The sequence below is a fragment of the Bubalus bubalis genome, chromosome 12 (assembly GCF_019923935.1).
Source record: "Bubalus bubalis isolate 160015118507 breed Murrah chromosome 12, NDDB_SH_1, whole genome shotgun sequence".
Lineage (NCBI taxonomy): Eukaryota > Metazoa > Chordata > Mammalia > Artiodactyla > Bovidae > Bubalus > Bubalus bubalis.
The window spans coordinates 40,218,414-40,234,707 of NC_059168.1; the positions used below are offsets into that span (position 1 = coordinate 40,218,414).

The window sequence follows — 16,294 nt, forward strand, 5'->3', positions numbered from 1 at the left end:
CGGGGCGGGGGTTGGGGGGAGGTAGAATGGTTACATTCTATTGCAAGAGTTTTTAATAAAGTCTTCCTTATCATTTTAAGAAATGCCAGAATAATTTTTTTAATTTAACAAATGTTATTAACCTAAACCCCACTCCAGTACTCTTGCCTGGAAAATCCCACGGACGGAGGAGCCTGGTGGGCTGCAGTCCATGGGGTCGCTAAGAGTCGGACACGACTGAGCGACTTCACTTTCACTTTTCACTTTCATCCATTGGAGAAGGTAGTGGCAACCCACTCCAGTGTTCTTGCCTGGAGAATCCCAGGGACATGGGAGCTGGTGGGCTGCCGTCTATGGGGTCGCACAGAGTCGGACACGACTGAAGCGACATAGCAGCAGCAGCAGGCTTATTTCCACTTCACAGACAAAAAAAAAAATTAGAAAATGTTTTTGACGTTTTAAAGTAATTACGGTTGCCCCCGGGCCTGGGCTTGGGCTAGGTTCCGCGGAACCCCGGGCCGGCGTCTCCGTCCTGGGTGAGCGATGCGAACCCAGGCGCAGAAAGTTAGTTTGGCCCCTACCGAGGGCCGCGCCGGCTCCGGGCCCGCCTCCCCGCGGGATTGGAGGCCCGCCGCTCCGCCCGGCCTCGCGAGGCCCAAGGGAGGCGCCGGGCAGGCCGAGCGCCTGGCAAACCTTCCCCGGTCCCCGGGTCCTGGGAGTCGCGGCGAGACCCCGCACTTCCGCGTACCGCTTGCCCCGCCCGCGCGGCGTCCTAGGCCGGGAAGGAGCTGCTGTCGGAGTGAGACGCCGGGCCTGGGCGGGTTCCCTGCTTACGCGGTGGGTTCTGACTTTTTAAAAACTCAGCGCGAAATCCTGGCGCCCTTTCCCCATGCGTTTGCCCAAAACGCGGGGCGGGGAAGTTAGGCTGGAAAAAGGATTGGGTTTCTTTTAGCACCGGCCTAGAGGGGCTAGAGTGAGAGTCCGTACGCCGGCGGGCTTCCGGTGGTTCGGGTCGGCCCTGGGCGTGACAAGAAGTGGGGAGTCGGGTGGGTGGGAAGCCAAACGGGGGTGTCTTGGACGGCCGAGGGGTCAGGCGGGCGGTGGGCCGCGCCGACCCGCCCTTGGCCCCACCGTCACGGTCCTTTTCCGAGGCCGCCCCAAGCCCAGTCCCGGCTTGGGTTCAGGCCTCTGGGTACCGGTTTGTCTCCGGAAACTCAGGTTAAGCACTTTTCATCCTAGCGGGGAAGGCCCTGAAACAGCAGGAACTAGCTTGTCTGGGACTTGCCTTGAGAGGAGGTTGGCGCTTCCTCCTGTGCCTTGAACCCTGGATCCATGCCGCGGGTGTTCATTGTATAGACACCTTTCAGGCCTCAAGTCCTGTTGCCACGGACTTGCCCCAAACGGTTTTTATCTTCTTCATACTGATGGAGAATGTATACCCTGCTGAAAAGTTGTTATCTGAAGACTTAAGGTTTTAAATCAGCAAATAAGTGTTGGAGAATGAAATAGCAACCCACTCCAGTCTTCTTGCCTGGAGAATCCCATGGACGGAGGAGCCTGGTGGGCTACAGTCCACGGGGGTCGCAAAGAGTCGGACACGGCTGAGCAACTTCACTTCACTTCACTTCACCAGTATTCAAAGTCAAGATATTGGTCAGTATATACAAAGTGAAAATGTCAGTCAATTGTGTGACTCTTTGCAACCCCATGGTCTGTAGCCCACGAGGCTACCCTGTCCATGGGGCAAGAATATTGGAGTGGGTTTCCATTCCCTTCTCCAGGGGATCTGCCAGACCCTGGGATCCAACCCAGGTCTCCTGCATTGGAGGCAGATTCCTTATTGTCTGAGACCCCAGAGAAGCCCCCAGTATAAAGTACTGGTCAGAACTTTTCCTTCTTTTGGGCACTGTTCTATGAATTCCCAGCTTCTTTTGTGTTCGAGTTAGGAGGACAAGTGAATATTGCTCTACCCGGGTGTTGCTGCTGAGTAAGATAGGGCATTGGGTTAATATAAGTGAAGCAGGGAAAGCCTACTGGAAGGAACAGAAACTTCATTCAGAAGATGGATAGATTATACAATGAAGACTACTTTCATTTCGAAGGCACTCACCAGGTTTAAAAAAAATTCTTTGAAACTATTTGGAGGATTGTGGTTACCTTCACACTTGGTTTCAGGCTTACATGCTGTTTGTGTTTTTTTTTTCCCGAAGGAATTGTCTAGTCCTACTCAGAAGTCTCTAGTAAGATTCACTAACCTATGTACAATTACAGTTAATTGGTTAAAATTGTGTGGCTATTCTATGGCGTTTCTACACTGTTTTTGGTAGTGCTGCATAAATTTCTAAGGCAAGGCAGTTTTCACTTCGGTGATAATGGGGAAGGGACAGGGTAGAGAGAAGCAGAAAGAAGTTGAAACAGTAGTGTGGTAGCCTTAAAAGTAACTGCACAATGGCTTAGTGCTCTACTTAGTTACACATCCATGAAAATCCTGGGCTTATTTAACCAATATTTATTGAGTTGTATCAGTTGCTGGGTTTGATAATGACATACGTTGCCACTGTCCATGTTATCTCAGCCAAGAGCTGTATTTTTTTTTTTTTTCTAGTGACTGAAGAGCTTTTCATTTTTTTTTTTTCTAGTGACTGAAGAGCTTTTCATTTGACATTTAGCATTCTCAATGAAAGGAGTATTTTCATATATATGAAATTTATTTTCTCTTTGTAGTTGGAAATTAACTCATTTAAGGTGTGTTCTGAATGATTAATAGGTATTTTGACCCCCTAACTGAATTTTGGAAATGTTAAGTGAGGTTCAATACACTTTGTTTTTTTTTAGTATCAGTGTCTCTTCGATTTCAATATTGTAATGTTGGTGAATCCCCAGTTTGAATATAATATGTGGGCTTTCCCAATCCCAGTTGACTTCAGAATCCTAATTTCTGGGAAGGTGCCCCATAGAAGACATTTTGAGAAACGTATTTAAGTGGAGCTTTCTTTGTTGTTGTTTTTATTTTTAATCACAGCCTCACCCCTTCTGTCAACAGAAGTGATGCCACCAAGAAGAAAAGAGAAATACAAGCTTCCTGTTCCACTTCCGGAAGGCACAGTCCTGGATGACATGGAAGGAAAACAATGGGTGCTGGGCAAGCTGATTGGCTCTGGAGGATTTGGTTTGATATATTTAGGTAAAGTGTAAATCACCAGATTCTCTTATGTATGTGACTGTGACTTCTTAATATTTTGAAAATTGAAATAAAATAGAATTCATAAATGTAAGTTATATGAAGATAGGTAGTGTTTAGTAGAATGTCTATGCTAGGTTCAAGATATTACTGACCCTAGTCCCTTCTTGTCCATGTCTTTCTAAATGACTCTTAGAAAGTCTTTTCAGAGCACAGTTACACAATCTGCCAGACAAATGGTTAATGTTCTGTTTTGAGAGTGTGTTTTCTTGGAAACATCAGTTTTTATGACTCAAGAGAACACAACTCTATGATTATGAACATTTTCCATTTGTGAATCTTAATCATTAATGTTGAAGTAGTATAAGGTTTTGGTCATTTCTTCACTAGGTCTCACTAGAGAACTGGGTCTTAATACTCCAAGGCCATCTATTGCGTGGAATGAATTAACTTCTCTCTTGTACATCTAGATTGGTACTAGTTATGTGCTATCTTTAGGATAATTAACAGACACTTAAATATAGTTTCTGTGTTTTTTGGTACAAGTAAGGAACCTAAGTTGAGTGTGTTTTTATACTACATTAAAAATATTTTAAATCACATTGACTTTAAAAGGATTGTTCAGGGATAACAAAAGTTTTTTATAGATAAAAAAACTTTTATCTATAGTTTTAAGGATCAAAGGATATCCATTACAAGATGAGATTTAATTAATAAGATGAATATTAGTGATTGAAAAAAAAATCCTCTCAAGGAGAAATTCTAAATATATTGACTTATTACATCTGTGTCTGGAGGCGTTTAAGAAGTTGGTAAAAAAAGCCTTCATTGGAAGAATCTTGGGTTCCTTATTAAATATTTTAGAGTACAGGGGAGGAAAGACATTCCCTTTGCTCTCCTAAGTTTAATATCTGGGTTTATGAAATAAACTGATAGAAGGAAGATTAACAGGAGAAAAGGTATACAAATATATTAATTTTTTGATGTTATGTACACAGTAATATTACAGGGGGAAAAATAGTTGAATAAATATCCTAAAGCATGGTAAGATTTGAGAGCTTACATGCCATCTTACTAAGGGACAGTACATGATTTTTAAGAGACATTACTAGGTCTGTAGAAGAGTAGATGGGGGCTGTGATGTGATAGTCTGTAACAAAGTTTGGGAGTGATGTCAATTTCTAATCTCTTCTGTGATGAGTCAGTCTTTCCTGGTTAATGAAGCTCTCCTAGATATAATTTAAAACAGTTGAGTTGTGGGGGTTTTTTTTGTGTGTGTGTGGGAGGGTGGGGTTCTTGTCTTTAGCCAAATAAAGGGAGTTCAGAGAAAGCCTTTCCCTGCATTTGCTATTTTTCAAGTGCCTTTAGTTCAAAATAATTCTTTGGCCAAACAGGCATATTTTAGGGTGACCTTTTTGAACTGTGGTGTTGGAGAAGACTCTTGAGAATCCCTTGGACTGCAAGGAGATCCAACCAGTCCATTCTAAAGGAGATCAGTCCTGGATGTTCTTTGGAAGGACTGATGTTAAAGCTGAAACTCCAATACTTTGGCCACCTCATGCAAAGAGTTGACTCATTGGAAAAGACTGATGCTGGGAGGGATTGGGGGCAGGAGGAGAAGGGGACGACAGAGGATGAGATGGCTGGATGGCATCACTGACTCAATGGACTTGAGTTTGAGTGAACTCTGGGAGTTGGTGGTGGCAGGGAGGCCTGGTGTGCTGCATGCAGTTCATAGGGTCACAAAGAGTCAGACATGACTGAGCGACTGAACTGATTTCTGCCACCCTTCTCGTGCAAATGTGTTTCATGGATCTTGAAGGATTAAGCTCCTCTTCTAATGAAGTTGAGTTTGTAGTATCAAATAAATGGGTGAAATACAGTGAATAAGTAACTTCTTATTAATCACCTGAGTGTCTAATCTAGTTGGGAAGATAAGACCAACACAAAAGTGTAGTGTGGGTTAGATAAAGAACTACCTCCCTATTAAAAGGGTTTGAACTTGCTTGAAAAATGTTAAGTACTAGATTTAGTGACACAAGCAGCACTGTGTAACAGAAATGTAATGCAAGCCACATATGGAATGTAAAATTGTTTAGGAGCCACATTAAAAAAAAGCAGCTGGAATTTATTTAAATAATATGTATTATTTAATGTGATATATCTAAAGTATAATTCCAACACATTACTAATATTAAAAAAGGGAAATATTTCACTTCTTTAGTTAAATGGGACTAAACCAGGATATGTCTAGTCCCATTTTAAGGGGCCCAATAACTACCTATAGGTGGTGGCTACCATGTTGAATGTTGCAGATAAAGACCCTGAGAGGACTTGGAGTCTACGGAGAGTATATTCTTTGAAGAATTAATTGTTGGTTGAAATTCTGAATTGATGAATTCTCTTGTATAGATGAGCATTAAGATGTCTAGTATATTGTCTTGACTCAAGGTCAGAGAAATGGAGTTGAATAAGTTATTTCTGATGTGGCTTGGATGTAGCCTTGGATTGCATAGCTTACAGTTATTCTAATGTTTGAATTATTTTGAGTAATTTCAGAGAACTACAGAAAAGTATTGATTGTGCTAGTCTTATTTCTTTTCTCTTTTTAAATGTAAGTATTATATGTGTTAATATGTATTTAAATTTAACAGCATGTTTAATGTGTGTGTATGCATACATATATGTGTATACATGTTACTTGTGTGTTTCCTGTTTTGAAAAAGGAATTTAGGCATGTGGAATTAGGAATTTAGGCTTAGTCATGTGATTTATATAAAAAAAACCTTGCTTCTTTCAATCTAAGTACTGCACATATTTTTTACTTAATTTTTCTCAATAATATTTAGTTTGCAACAATTTTCAAGATTTCATAGTTATGAAGTACCCACTACTAATTTTAGAACCTGGATCCTGGATATATGAGCAAATGTATGTGACTGGCGTAAGATTTTAAAGAAATGTTTAGCTATTTTGAGGAAAAGTTGTGTGTTGCAAATGTTGTTACTGTTCTATCAAAAGTGGCACTCATAATTATAATCTCAGCTCTTCAGTGAGATGCTGTCAGCAATAACTTTGTTAAAATTAGTTTTTACGTATTATTTTCAAGCTGAGACAATCCATATGAAATTATATCATGTTTTGCATTTTAGCATGGTTCTCATCATTTCCTGTGTAGATGAAGTAGCCTGCCAGTTCAGGTTTCCCTAATACCTTTGTGTCCAACTGCATTGTTAAGCATTATATTTTCCAGATACACTTTGAGCAGACGCTTCATCAGCACTTGTCACCTAAGGCTGAGAAGAGACTAACCGCCTTGACTGACTCATCTGTGCATGTGCAACTGTCCTGTAGTTTTGAGATCAATAGCCAAAGCCTTTCAGTAGTCAGCAAGAAGTAAAGGGGAAGGGGCAGAGATGTTTTGTGTTTACTCTCAACTTGGAGAAATAATGTTCCTGTAGCAGTAACAGAAGTAGTAATAAGAGGGAAAAGAAAGTCTGAACATAAAACAAAGTTCTTCCTTTGCATTTGAAAAGAGAGGAGGGGAAAAGGAAGAAAGGAAACTGTTTCAGGGAATGGGAAAGCTTGCAGTAACCTCAGGATCAAATAAGTGAAAAAAAAATTCTAAAACTTCAGGAGACAGAACTAAGAGTTTGAATTTTACTTTAGTGCTAGGTATAACACAGAACCAAGCAAACTGGGGAATTTCATAAATTACAGCTTAAGATTTTGACCTGAGCCTTTTGCGAACCGAGTGACTTTCATCTATTCAGGAATCTTTGTTTCTATCCTCTAGGATTGAGGTAGTAATACTTGCAATGATTAAGGTAGTATTTTTAAAGAATTCGAAACTTGATAAGCAGTTCACTGGAATTTATTTATTTATTTAGAACGTCTCATTCTCAGTGATAGCTGAACTCGAAATTCGGTGTCTGGTGCTCAGATTAGCACGGTGACTAAGACATGTATGGGAGGGTTTTTCCATTTGTCCTCCCATGGACTGTGATGGGCTTAGCTACTAAATGTGGTAAAACTGAGAAACAGAGAATGTCAGTGGAAATCTATGACATTTTACTTGCCAAAGTGTATGTTTTTCCCATTTCAATTTACAGTAGTAGCCATGATGACATAGTGAAAAGTTCTCACATAAGCTTTGTCTTATGTTTCAAATATGAAAGGTACTATGTTTCAGAATTAGTCAAAAATCTAGAAAAACAGATTTTTTTAATATACTATATTAAATATATAATATTTATATATATAGCTAATAAACTTTAGCCAAATTCCTTTAAAGTCTTCTTATATGGCTTTCCCAGGTGGCTCAGTGGTAAAGAATCTGCCTACCAATGTAGGAGAGGTGGGTTTGACCCCTGGGTTGGGAAGATCCCCTGGAGGAGGAAGTAACAAATGATAGAATGATTTTTCTGTAGAAGTTTTATTTTTTAGAATTTGAGCAGAGCCATGACCATTTAGCATCTTTGGAATATTAAGCACAGGCTATATGTTTACCAGTTATTTACTGAAGTTGGACCACTAAACCCACACAAGCCAGTTTGCTTTTTTTCCATAATTATAGATGTCACCCTTAACTCCAGCCTGTAATCTTAAACATAACACTCTTAGTCATAAAAACTTGAGACAAATTAACTATAAAATCTGTATATGCTTTATTGACAGTAAATCAAGAGCATTATATTTTATAAATAATGTTATTATAACTAAAATAAATTCTTGAAGCATTAAGATCAATCATTTATTCATGGATAAATGTTTAGATCAAGTGACTGCTATACATTTCTTGGGTAATCCTCTCAGATTAGCTCAATTTTGTTCTTTAAAAACAGAAGAAATCTTTGTGGGATGGGGCAGAGAGAAAATAGAGTAAATGAGAGTTGTAGATATTGTCAAAGTTTAACTCACTTATTGATAAAGAAATAGACTTCTATCTAAATAGAAAAACATTTTTTTGTGTGGTTTTTATTTATTGTATTTTCTTGTTTGGTGACTCAGTGATAAAGAATCTGCCTTCCAGTGTGGGAGATGCTGGTTTGATCCCTGGGTCGGAAAGATCCCCTGGAGAGGGAAATGGCAGCCCACTCCAGTATTCTTGCCTAGGAAATCCCATGGACAGAGGAGCCTAGCGGGCTACAGTCCATGGGGTCGCAAAGAGTCAGACAGGACTTAGTGACTAAACAATAACAACTTTCTAGTCAGCTAGAATGGATTGATTTTTAAGGTATGCTGAGTTATGTTCTGAAGAGCCTAATGATAACGCTAGCAACAAAATAAAGTTACTAAAACATGCATTGCTTCATAATATATTGCTGTGTTAAATGTTATTTTGGTAGTGTTTTATAGAGAAGACTTTGAGATAAGCAGTTAATCTGACCTAACACAGTGCAACATTGTGGTCCCACCACAATGCTGCTGCTGCTAAGTCGCTTCAGTCGTGTCTGACTGTGCTACCCCATGGACGGCAGCCCACCGGCTCCCCCGTCCCTGGGATTCTCCAGACAAGAGTACTAGAGTGGGCTGCCATTTCCTTCTCCAATGCATGAAAGTGAAAAGTAAAAGTGAAGTCGCTCAGTCATGTCTGACTGTTAGTGACCCCATGGACTGCAGCCTACTGGGCTCCTCTGTCCATGGAATTTTCTGGGCAAGATTACTGAAGTGGGTTGCCATTGCCTTCTCCCCCCACCACAATAGTTACTAGGAAATTTTGCAGATGATACCCTGGAGGTGAGAAGAAGGAAATAAATATGAAATAAGGATAACTTGTACTAGAAACTGTCGTATATAAGATAAATTAGTTCCCAGCTGAAGGTTTAAGAGGTAATAGTTGGTATAATCCTGAGAAGGCAATGGCACCCCATTCCAGTACTGTTGCCTGGAAAGTCCTATGGACAGAGGAGCCTGGTAGGCTGCAGTCCATGGGGTCTTGAAGAGTCGGACACGACTGAGCGACTTCATTTTCACTTTCATGCATTGGAGAAGGAAATGGCAACCCACTCCAGTCTTCTTGCCTGGAGAATCCCAGGGATGGGGGAGCCTAGTAGGCTGCTGTCTATGGGGTCACAAAGAGTCGGACACGACTGAAGTGACTTACCAGTAGCAGCAGCAGTTGGTATAATCAAGAGCATTATATTTTATAAATAATGTTATTATAACTAAAATCAATTCTTGAAGCATTAAGATCAATCATTTATTCATGGATAAATGTTTAGATCAAGTGACTGCTATACATTTCTTGGGTAATCCTCTCAGATTAGCTCAATTTTGTTCTTTAAAAACAGAAGAAATCTTTGTGGGATGGGGCAGAGAGAAAATAGAGTAAATGAGAGTTGTAGATATTGTCAAAGTTTAACTCACTTATTGATAAGTGAGTTATCTTCATCTCAACAGATGAAGAGATTGCATGGGATTTTGTGAATTTAATAAATGTGTTGTACCTTTCATAAGAATTTAAATTTCCTAGAAGTTGTATTTTAATTTTGTATGTGCTGACCATTGGCTGTTAATTTTGTGTTTTAAAAGCACAGAGTTCATTTAATTACCAGCTAAGAAATCTGCTGCTGCTACCGCTGCTAAGTCGTTTCAGTCGTGTCCGACTCTGTGCGATCCCATGGACTGTAGTCCACCAGGCTCCTCCATCCATGGAATTTTCCAGGCAAGAGTACTGGAGTGGGGTGCCATTGCCTTCTCCGGCTAAGAAATCTCAATACCTGCAAAAGTTTGGATTCTTTGTATAAAAAGGAAGCATTCTCCTAAGGTTCACTTAGTCTTTGCTTGTCTTTTTCATTTTTTTAAGTGTCCGATCTTTTTAACATATTTTATATTATGGGTCTTCATTTTCAGCATTCTACTGTCAGACTCTTTTGCCTTAAGGGAAGATTTACAAACTGCTCTGTTCTTCAATAATTTATGCATTATGTCTCTTCCACTGCACCTGTTACTATCTTACAGTGGTTTCAGTGGTCAAGGTTTTTAAATTTGAAGCCTATCGCTATAGGGAAGTTTCTTCTTCATGAAATGAGTTCACCTCTATTGTCACACAATTAAAAAAAAAAAAAAAACTCTCAACTTTCGGGAGCTTCTGGCTTCCTTATGAAATATGAATGGAGTTTAGCTTCTGAAGTGTTTTAGGTTTTTTCTTTAGGTATGGAAGAAGAGTAGGAAGTAGTCTTTAAGAAACAGGAATATCTATGTTTATAAAATAAATGAGAAGAAAATTAAGAAACTCTAAAGCTCTAAATAGGAGTATTCACTAGAAATTAGCTATTTGGATGATGAAAATTTGTTCACCCTCCTCACTTAACAATGATTCAAAAATGTTCATGGATCTTACAGTGCTTACATACTTGGTTTTGCAATTCGTGCATCTTCAGAATGTTTGTCCCTTGTAACTCCATTACATGAACTGAGTACATTATGCAATTTTCTACATGAAAGGGCATTTTAAGAGGAAGGACATAAAACTCAGCAATTATTTTAAGAAAATTTTTGAAGGTTTCCATTGTTTTTTTTAAAAGGGAAAAAGAAAGTCGTCCTGACTTCATTTAGTCAGGAAGACTTTGCTTTAACATCTCCAATCAAGTAATACTTGAGGGAAAAGATTCTGTAGAATGATATCCATTGAAGGCCAGAAACATCTACAGATGCAGTGTGATCCTAGGCAATGAGGCATGTGGCCCTTCATTGGCATTATATGATAACAGGAGGATCTTCTGGCAGAAGAGCTGACTTTTGCAGCATTCTGCATGCTGCCCCTCCAAGCCCATCTTTGATTGGCACCTATGCCCTATTGAAACTGGCATCACACCTTCTGAATGGGCACAGTGCCAGCCAAGCAGATGGGTATGGGCAAAAGCATGCCAGAAACCCAGTATGTGCATCAAGTTTAAGTATCAGGGGCCCAAACTCCCATCCAGGGATATAAAAACTGCAGTCTGTTGAGAGCTTTTTGTGCTTAAGGTTAAAGGACATGCCATTTCTACTCCAGCTTAGAGGTTGATTAATTTTGAAAGTCAAACAGGAGCTCCTGTGGCAGTGTCAAGCAAAATTCTATCTTTGGTGAATGAGAATTACTACATCATGTAGGGAAGAGAAAAGTATTGTAATGAAGTTTCCAGTGAGAGTTGCTCTCCTGCAAGTGCCTCCAGCACTTAAGCAGCATGCATTCAGTGGAGATGAATATTTCTGTTCTCCAGCAGAGCCAGGTGCATTCAAAGCCAGATCTTCAACCTGCTGCAGTAAAGAACCCTAAATTTAGAAAGGGCAGGTAAAGTTTGGAAGAACTCCTTGGTGGCAGCTCTCAGCATGAGCTGATGAGGCTTCACAAAAGTGTATAAAGGAGATGAAGGAAAAACTCCAAATTAAAAACCTTCAGATTACTTCAATCTGAAACAGAAAGATCTTTAATAAAGGGAAAAGTTTAGTCCTTTCTCTAAATGCAGAAATTTTTTTGAATTTTATATCAATAAAATGTTAGTTTACCAAAACGTTAGAACCGACTTAATGCATAAGTAACAAAGCTTCCTATTCTAACATTTATTTCATTGCATGTCTATCATGTATATAAACTTCACTTCTTGAATAATGGATTTTGCATAAAATTGAGTTCTAAATATCATATTCCTTATGATCGTCTCACACCAGCTACAGAACTGGGCAAAAATGAAAAAAAAAAGGGCATCATTTCTTGTGATCACTTTAATCGTATTCTCTAAATGCTCTTAAATTTACAAGCATGCCTATAAGACCAGCTGTGGCCAAGAGAAGCTTTTTGTAATCGCCTTATAGCCATTGCTTTTTCTTTTCCACTGTGTAAACTTTATCTATGGAGCAGATTCCATGAGACCATTGTGAATACTTCAACGTATTCAAAACATATAACTGCCACAAATTAAACTACTAAAACTAAAGCTGGTGCATTGTAACTGCCAAGTAAAGCTGGCACGTCCCTCCGTCAGACTGCGGGAGAGTATGCCATACAGTCCTCAGAAAACACAATTCATCCAGAAGCACTCTTGTCACTTGCTCTGATATTAAACCAGAGAAAGTGACATTAATTAAAGAAGTGACATGAGCCAACAAAAGCAATGAAATTCTAAGCTTTGGCTCATGCAGACCTTACTCCAACTTGCTCTGCTTAGGTATCATGGCCATTTAAGAGGAGTATGGCTACTTCCCTTCTCCTCCTCCTCTCATCTTTCCATTCGGAAACATCGTTTTCAGGCAACTAAAATTTCATGCCCAGGGTTGCCCTAGCCAGTTGGTACACTGCAGGGTTTCCTAAAATAGTCATGTGGTGGCATGTGATGCATTTACTGCAGTTGGTAACTGCATGAGATGAAGAACTAGGGACAGAGGCGAGTTGGTCTTACAAAAAGGCGAACAGCAGCCGAATTGAGCAGAGTCCATAGATTGAGTAGACTGAGAGCTAGGGGAGTCTGTTGCTAGGATCACTGGTGGAAACAAATGGTGGCTGGTAGGCCTTATGAAAATTCTAACATGCTAACGAGGCAAGCAGGGGAGTAGCCACAACTTTTCTTGCTTGCTCTTTGTTCCTTCCTGTAATACGTTCTTTCGCAGTGCTTATCTTATTTCCTATGATTGCCATTTGTATACTGTTTACTCTCCACCAATACTAGATTATAAACTCCTTGTAGGCCTTCTCTCAGAGTGCTTCGACAAGGCCCGATACATAATAGCTTAAAAAATGATTGGTTAAATTAAAACTAGTCTGTTGGGGAAAAATAATTTTCCCAACAGTTGGCTTATCTGAGATGAAATCTTGTGCTGTTGGTACTATAACATGTGGCATGTGCGTAAGGTTCTGTCTTTTTAGAGTTAGAGGCCTTATTTTATTTATCTTGGGGAGCTTGAGGGGATATAAGTTTCTGTTCATTCTCTTTCCAAGTATGTTTTTTAAATATAAGAAGCCATGTACTTAATCCATAGATTATAGGATTTACTGAGGGAGTCTACTTTGCTCATGCACAGCACAGAGAGAGTTAAAAAAAAATGGACATTAAGATTAAACATTAAGTTTTGTGTTTAGAATGAAACAGTTCTACAGAGTAGCACTTAATTGAAGTAGCCTTAACAGCAAGTATAAACTTTTGTGGAGAAAATAGATGGGGTTTAATGTTAAATGGATTGACTTATAGGCATGTAAATATATTTCAAAAATCTACTTTTCAAAGAATGTAAACACAACTTTAATGGAAAATAAATTGTTGGTATTTCTATTAATCCAAGTGAACAAAAGATTTGATTAAGAGTTTTGCACATAGTCAGAAGCTTTTGTTATAGTTTCTGGGCATGGATGTTTTATATTTGAGATCAGGAATTTTCTGTGTAATTAGTCATGAGGTTCAATGTCCATTTTTAATATCAGATAGACAATGGCTTCAAAGAGACAGCAGTGCTGCAAAGGAGCAAGAAAAGAAGGCCAAAGTTGACACACACAGAGGCAAAACAGTGTAGGAAAAATCAACACGTTTTGCGAAATCAATCATTGAAAATGTGTCAGTGTTCAGGAGACTGTCTTTAATTTGCAATCCAAGTGAAAAAGAGTATTTAAATATGAGAGGCAGTATTATTGAGCCCAGCATGCCTGCTACCACTTGTTTGACTAGCTCAGAATAGAACACTGAGAGGCAAGGGCTCAAAGTTAAATGAACATTTATACATTTTAAAATCAAATGAAAGATTCAGAGTATATTCATGAATTAATTTTTTTTTTCAGAACCCTAAATTTAATCAGCTGGAATTACTTTTAAAGTGCCATTCTATTTAACTTTTGGGAATGATGAATTTGCCTTTTAATAAGAATGCTGTATTTTATCATGAAGATGAAACAAACTGTCTTTTGTTAATTATTCCCCAGAGACACTGGCCATTTTTCTCTCCTATGGTTAGTGTGGAGTAAAGGCAGCTTCCCGCAAATTTATATCAAGCAAGAGCAATCGGAAGCTACAACATGTGTGAAAGAGGCTCATGGAAGGCTTAGCTTAGCATCCATTGTAGCTGTTCTGAAGGCCACCTAATGAAATTCACAGAGGTGATGTTAACCAAAGCCTCACTGTGGAGGCCGTGAACACAAGACACAGAGCAGTGAAAAGGAATGAAAGCAAGAATCCCTAGTAGAGACTAGCAGATGAGTCATATGTGTCTGGGGCATGCTGCCAGGCATAGTTTCTGAAACCTTTTTTAGGAAAACTTCATCCTCATCCACTACTAATAGAATCTTTTACTCAGTGTGTGCCAAGCTCTGTGTTAAATGCTTCATATGGATTGTTTCATTTAATTCTCCCAGCAGCTTGACAAGGCAGTTTTGAGGCCTAGGAATTTTAAGTAATTTGTCTAATTGTCTTCCATCTCCATTTGAACTCGGGTCTCTCTGCTCTCCTGGTTGGTGTCTTTTGTCAAAGAACACTCTGAATTTATTACTAGCCAGAGAAAATAATGACAAATGACATGCCTGTGACATGCTCATTTCTAAAATAACTGAAATATTTAATTGATAGTATTGGCAGCTAATTTAAGAAATATGTTAGCGCTGATGCTGATAATAGTGTCATTTTCATTCAGATTGACAACTTGAGGTGTAGAGCATTCGTGATATGTTTTTAATATTTTCACAAAATCTGTGAAAGTACATCTGATATTTATAGTAAATCTAATGTTAAGAACTAGAAAAAATACATATACTAAAAATGTACCTAGAACAAACAATATTTTTATGAAAAAAAAGTGAGAATAATCAATCAATAGTGCATACAAACTGATGGGAAAGATTAGATTTTTCTGCTTTTTAAAAATAAGTATGTCAAAAATAAAAATAAGTATGTCGAGTTTATGGGGATATTATGCATTTGTTTTGAGCGTAATAAGCAACAAGGAGATCAAAAGAAGCCTCTTTAAATCCCTATGACAGACTTTAATAAGCATAATGTGAAAATAGATTTTTTTACAAATATTAAATTGTTTTTGGCATGTCTTTTTTCCATTGGGTAATAATTAAAAGATATACTATTTAGGAAACTAAGTCTTTTAAGAAAATTAAAAAAACCCAAATACTTGGATAAGTGAAATGTTGATAAAGAATATGTTTCTTTATAGAATTTGTTCATATACCAAAATATTTATAAGTATAGTTTAAAAAATTATTCAGTCAACATATTATTATCAGATCAGATCAGATCAGTCGCTCAGTCATGTCTGACTCTTTGTGACCCCATGAATTGCAGCACGCCAGGCCTCCCTGTCCACCACCAACATATTATACACCAATATTTATCATGTACCCATAGATGATTTTATGAAAAAACTATAACATTTCATATACAGGCAAATCTTTATGTTTTTAATGGAGAAGTGATACTTATTAGATATTGTAATGCTAGTTTCATGCTTTGATACTTTTTTCTTGCCAGTATATACATAGCAAGGAAAAGAATGAATGAAGTATAATATTGCATTAGAGGGCATGTTACTGAGCACTTTTGGTGATAGTTATTAATTTCAGTTTCTGGAGAATGTGAAGAAAAATGCTCTTCATTACACTTCATCATGTTTCTATTAAAGGATTATGTGTTACACTTCTGACATAGATTTCCAGTATCAAATGTGAGTACTGTATTACAGTTGAGGATGGAATATTAGTTATATAAACCTTCTGTCTTACAAAGTGTTAGGAGGATGGTAGAAGGAAAAGTAGTAAAACCCACTGAACAATCCCCACACAATACACTTCAAGACAAATGAAAAGAAAGCCATAGAATAGCCAGGACATGGAAGCAACCTAGATGCCATCAGCAGACGAATGGATAAGAAAGCTGTGATACATAAACAATGGAATATTACTCAGCCATTAAAAAGAATACATTTGAATCAGTTCTAATGAGGTGGATGAAACTGGAGCCTATTAGACACAATGAAGTAAGCCAGAAAGAAAAACACCAATTCAGTATACTAACGCATATATATGGAATTTAGAAATATGGTAACGATAACCCTGTATGCGAGACAGCAAAAGAGACACAGATGTATAGAACAATCCTTTGGACTCTGTGGGAGAGGGTGAGGGTGGGATGATATGGAAGAATGGCATTGAAACATGAAAATTAT

At 38.5% G+C, this 16,294-nt stretch overlaps 1 protein-coding gene across 4 annotated transcripts in view; it reads left to right on the plus strand.

The window, feature by feature from the left end:
* The first annotated feature begins 659 nt into the window (after positions 1-659).
* VRK2 (VRK serine/threonine kinase 2) overlaps positions 660-16,294 on the plus strand; it is a 108,493-nt gene continuing 92,858 nt past the window's right edge. For 2 of the 4 annotated variants that reach the window (XM_025261057.2, XM_006070305.3), the window contains exons 1-2: positions 660-816; positions 3,023-3,163. In XM_025261057.2, the coding sequence (XP_025116842.1) occupies positions 3,028-3,163 (136 nt within the window). In that variant the 5' untranslated portion in view covers positions 660-816; positions 3,023-3,027. Of the gene's footprint in view, positions 817-3,001; positions 3,164-16,294 lie in introns of all 4 variants that reach the window. The other 2 variants (XM_006070302.3, XM_006070303.3) reach the window with 2 other exon arrangements.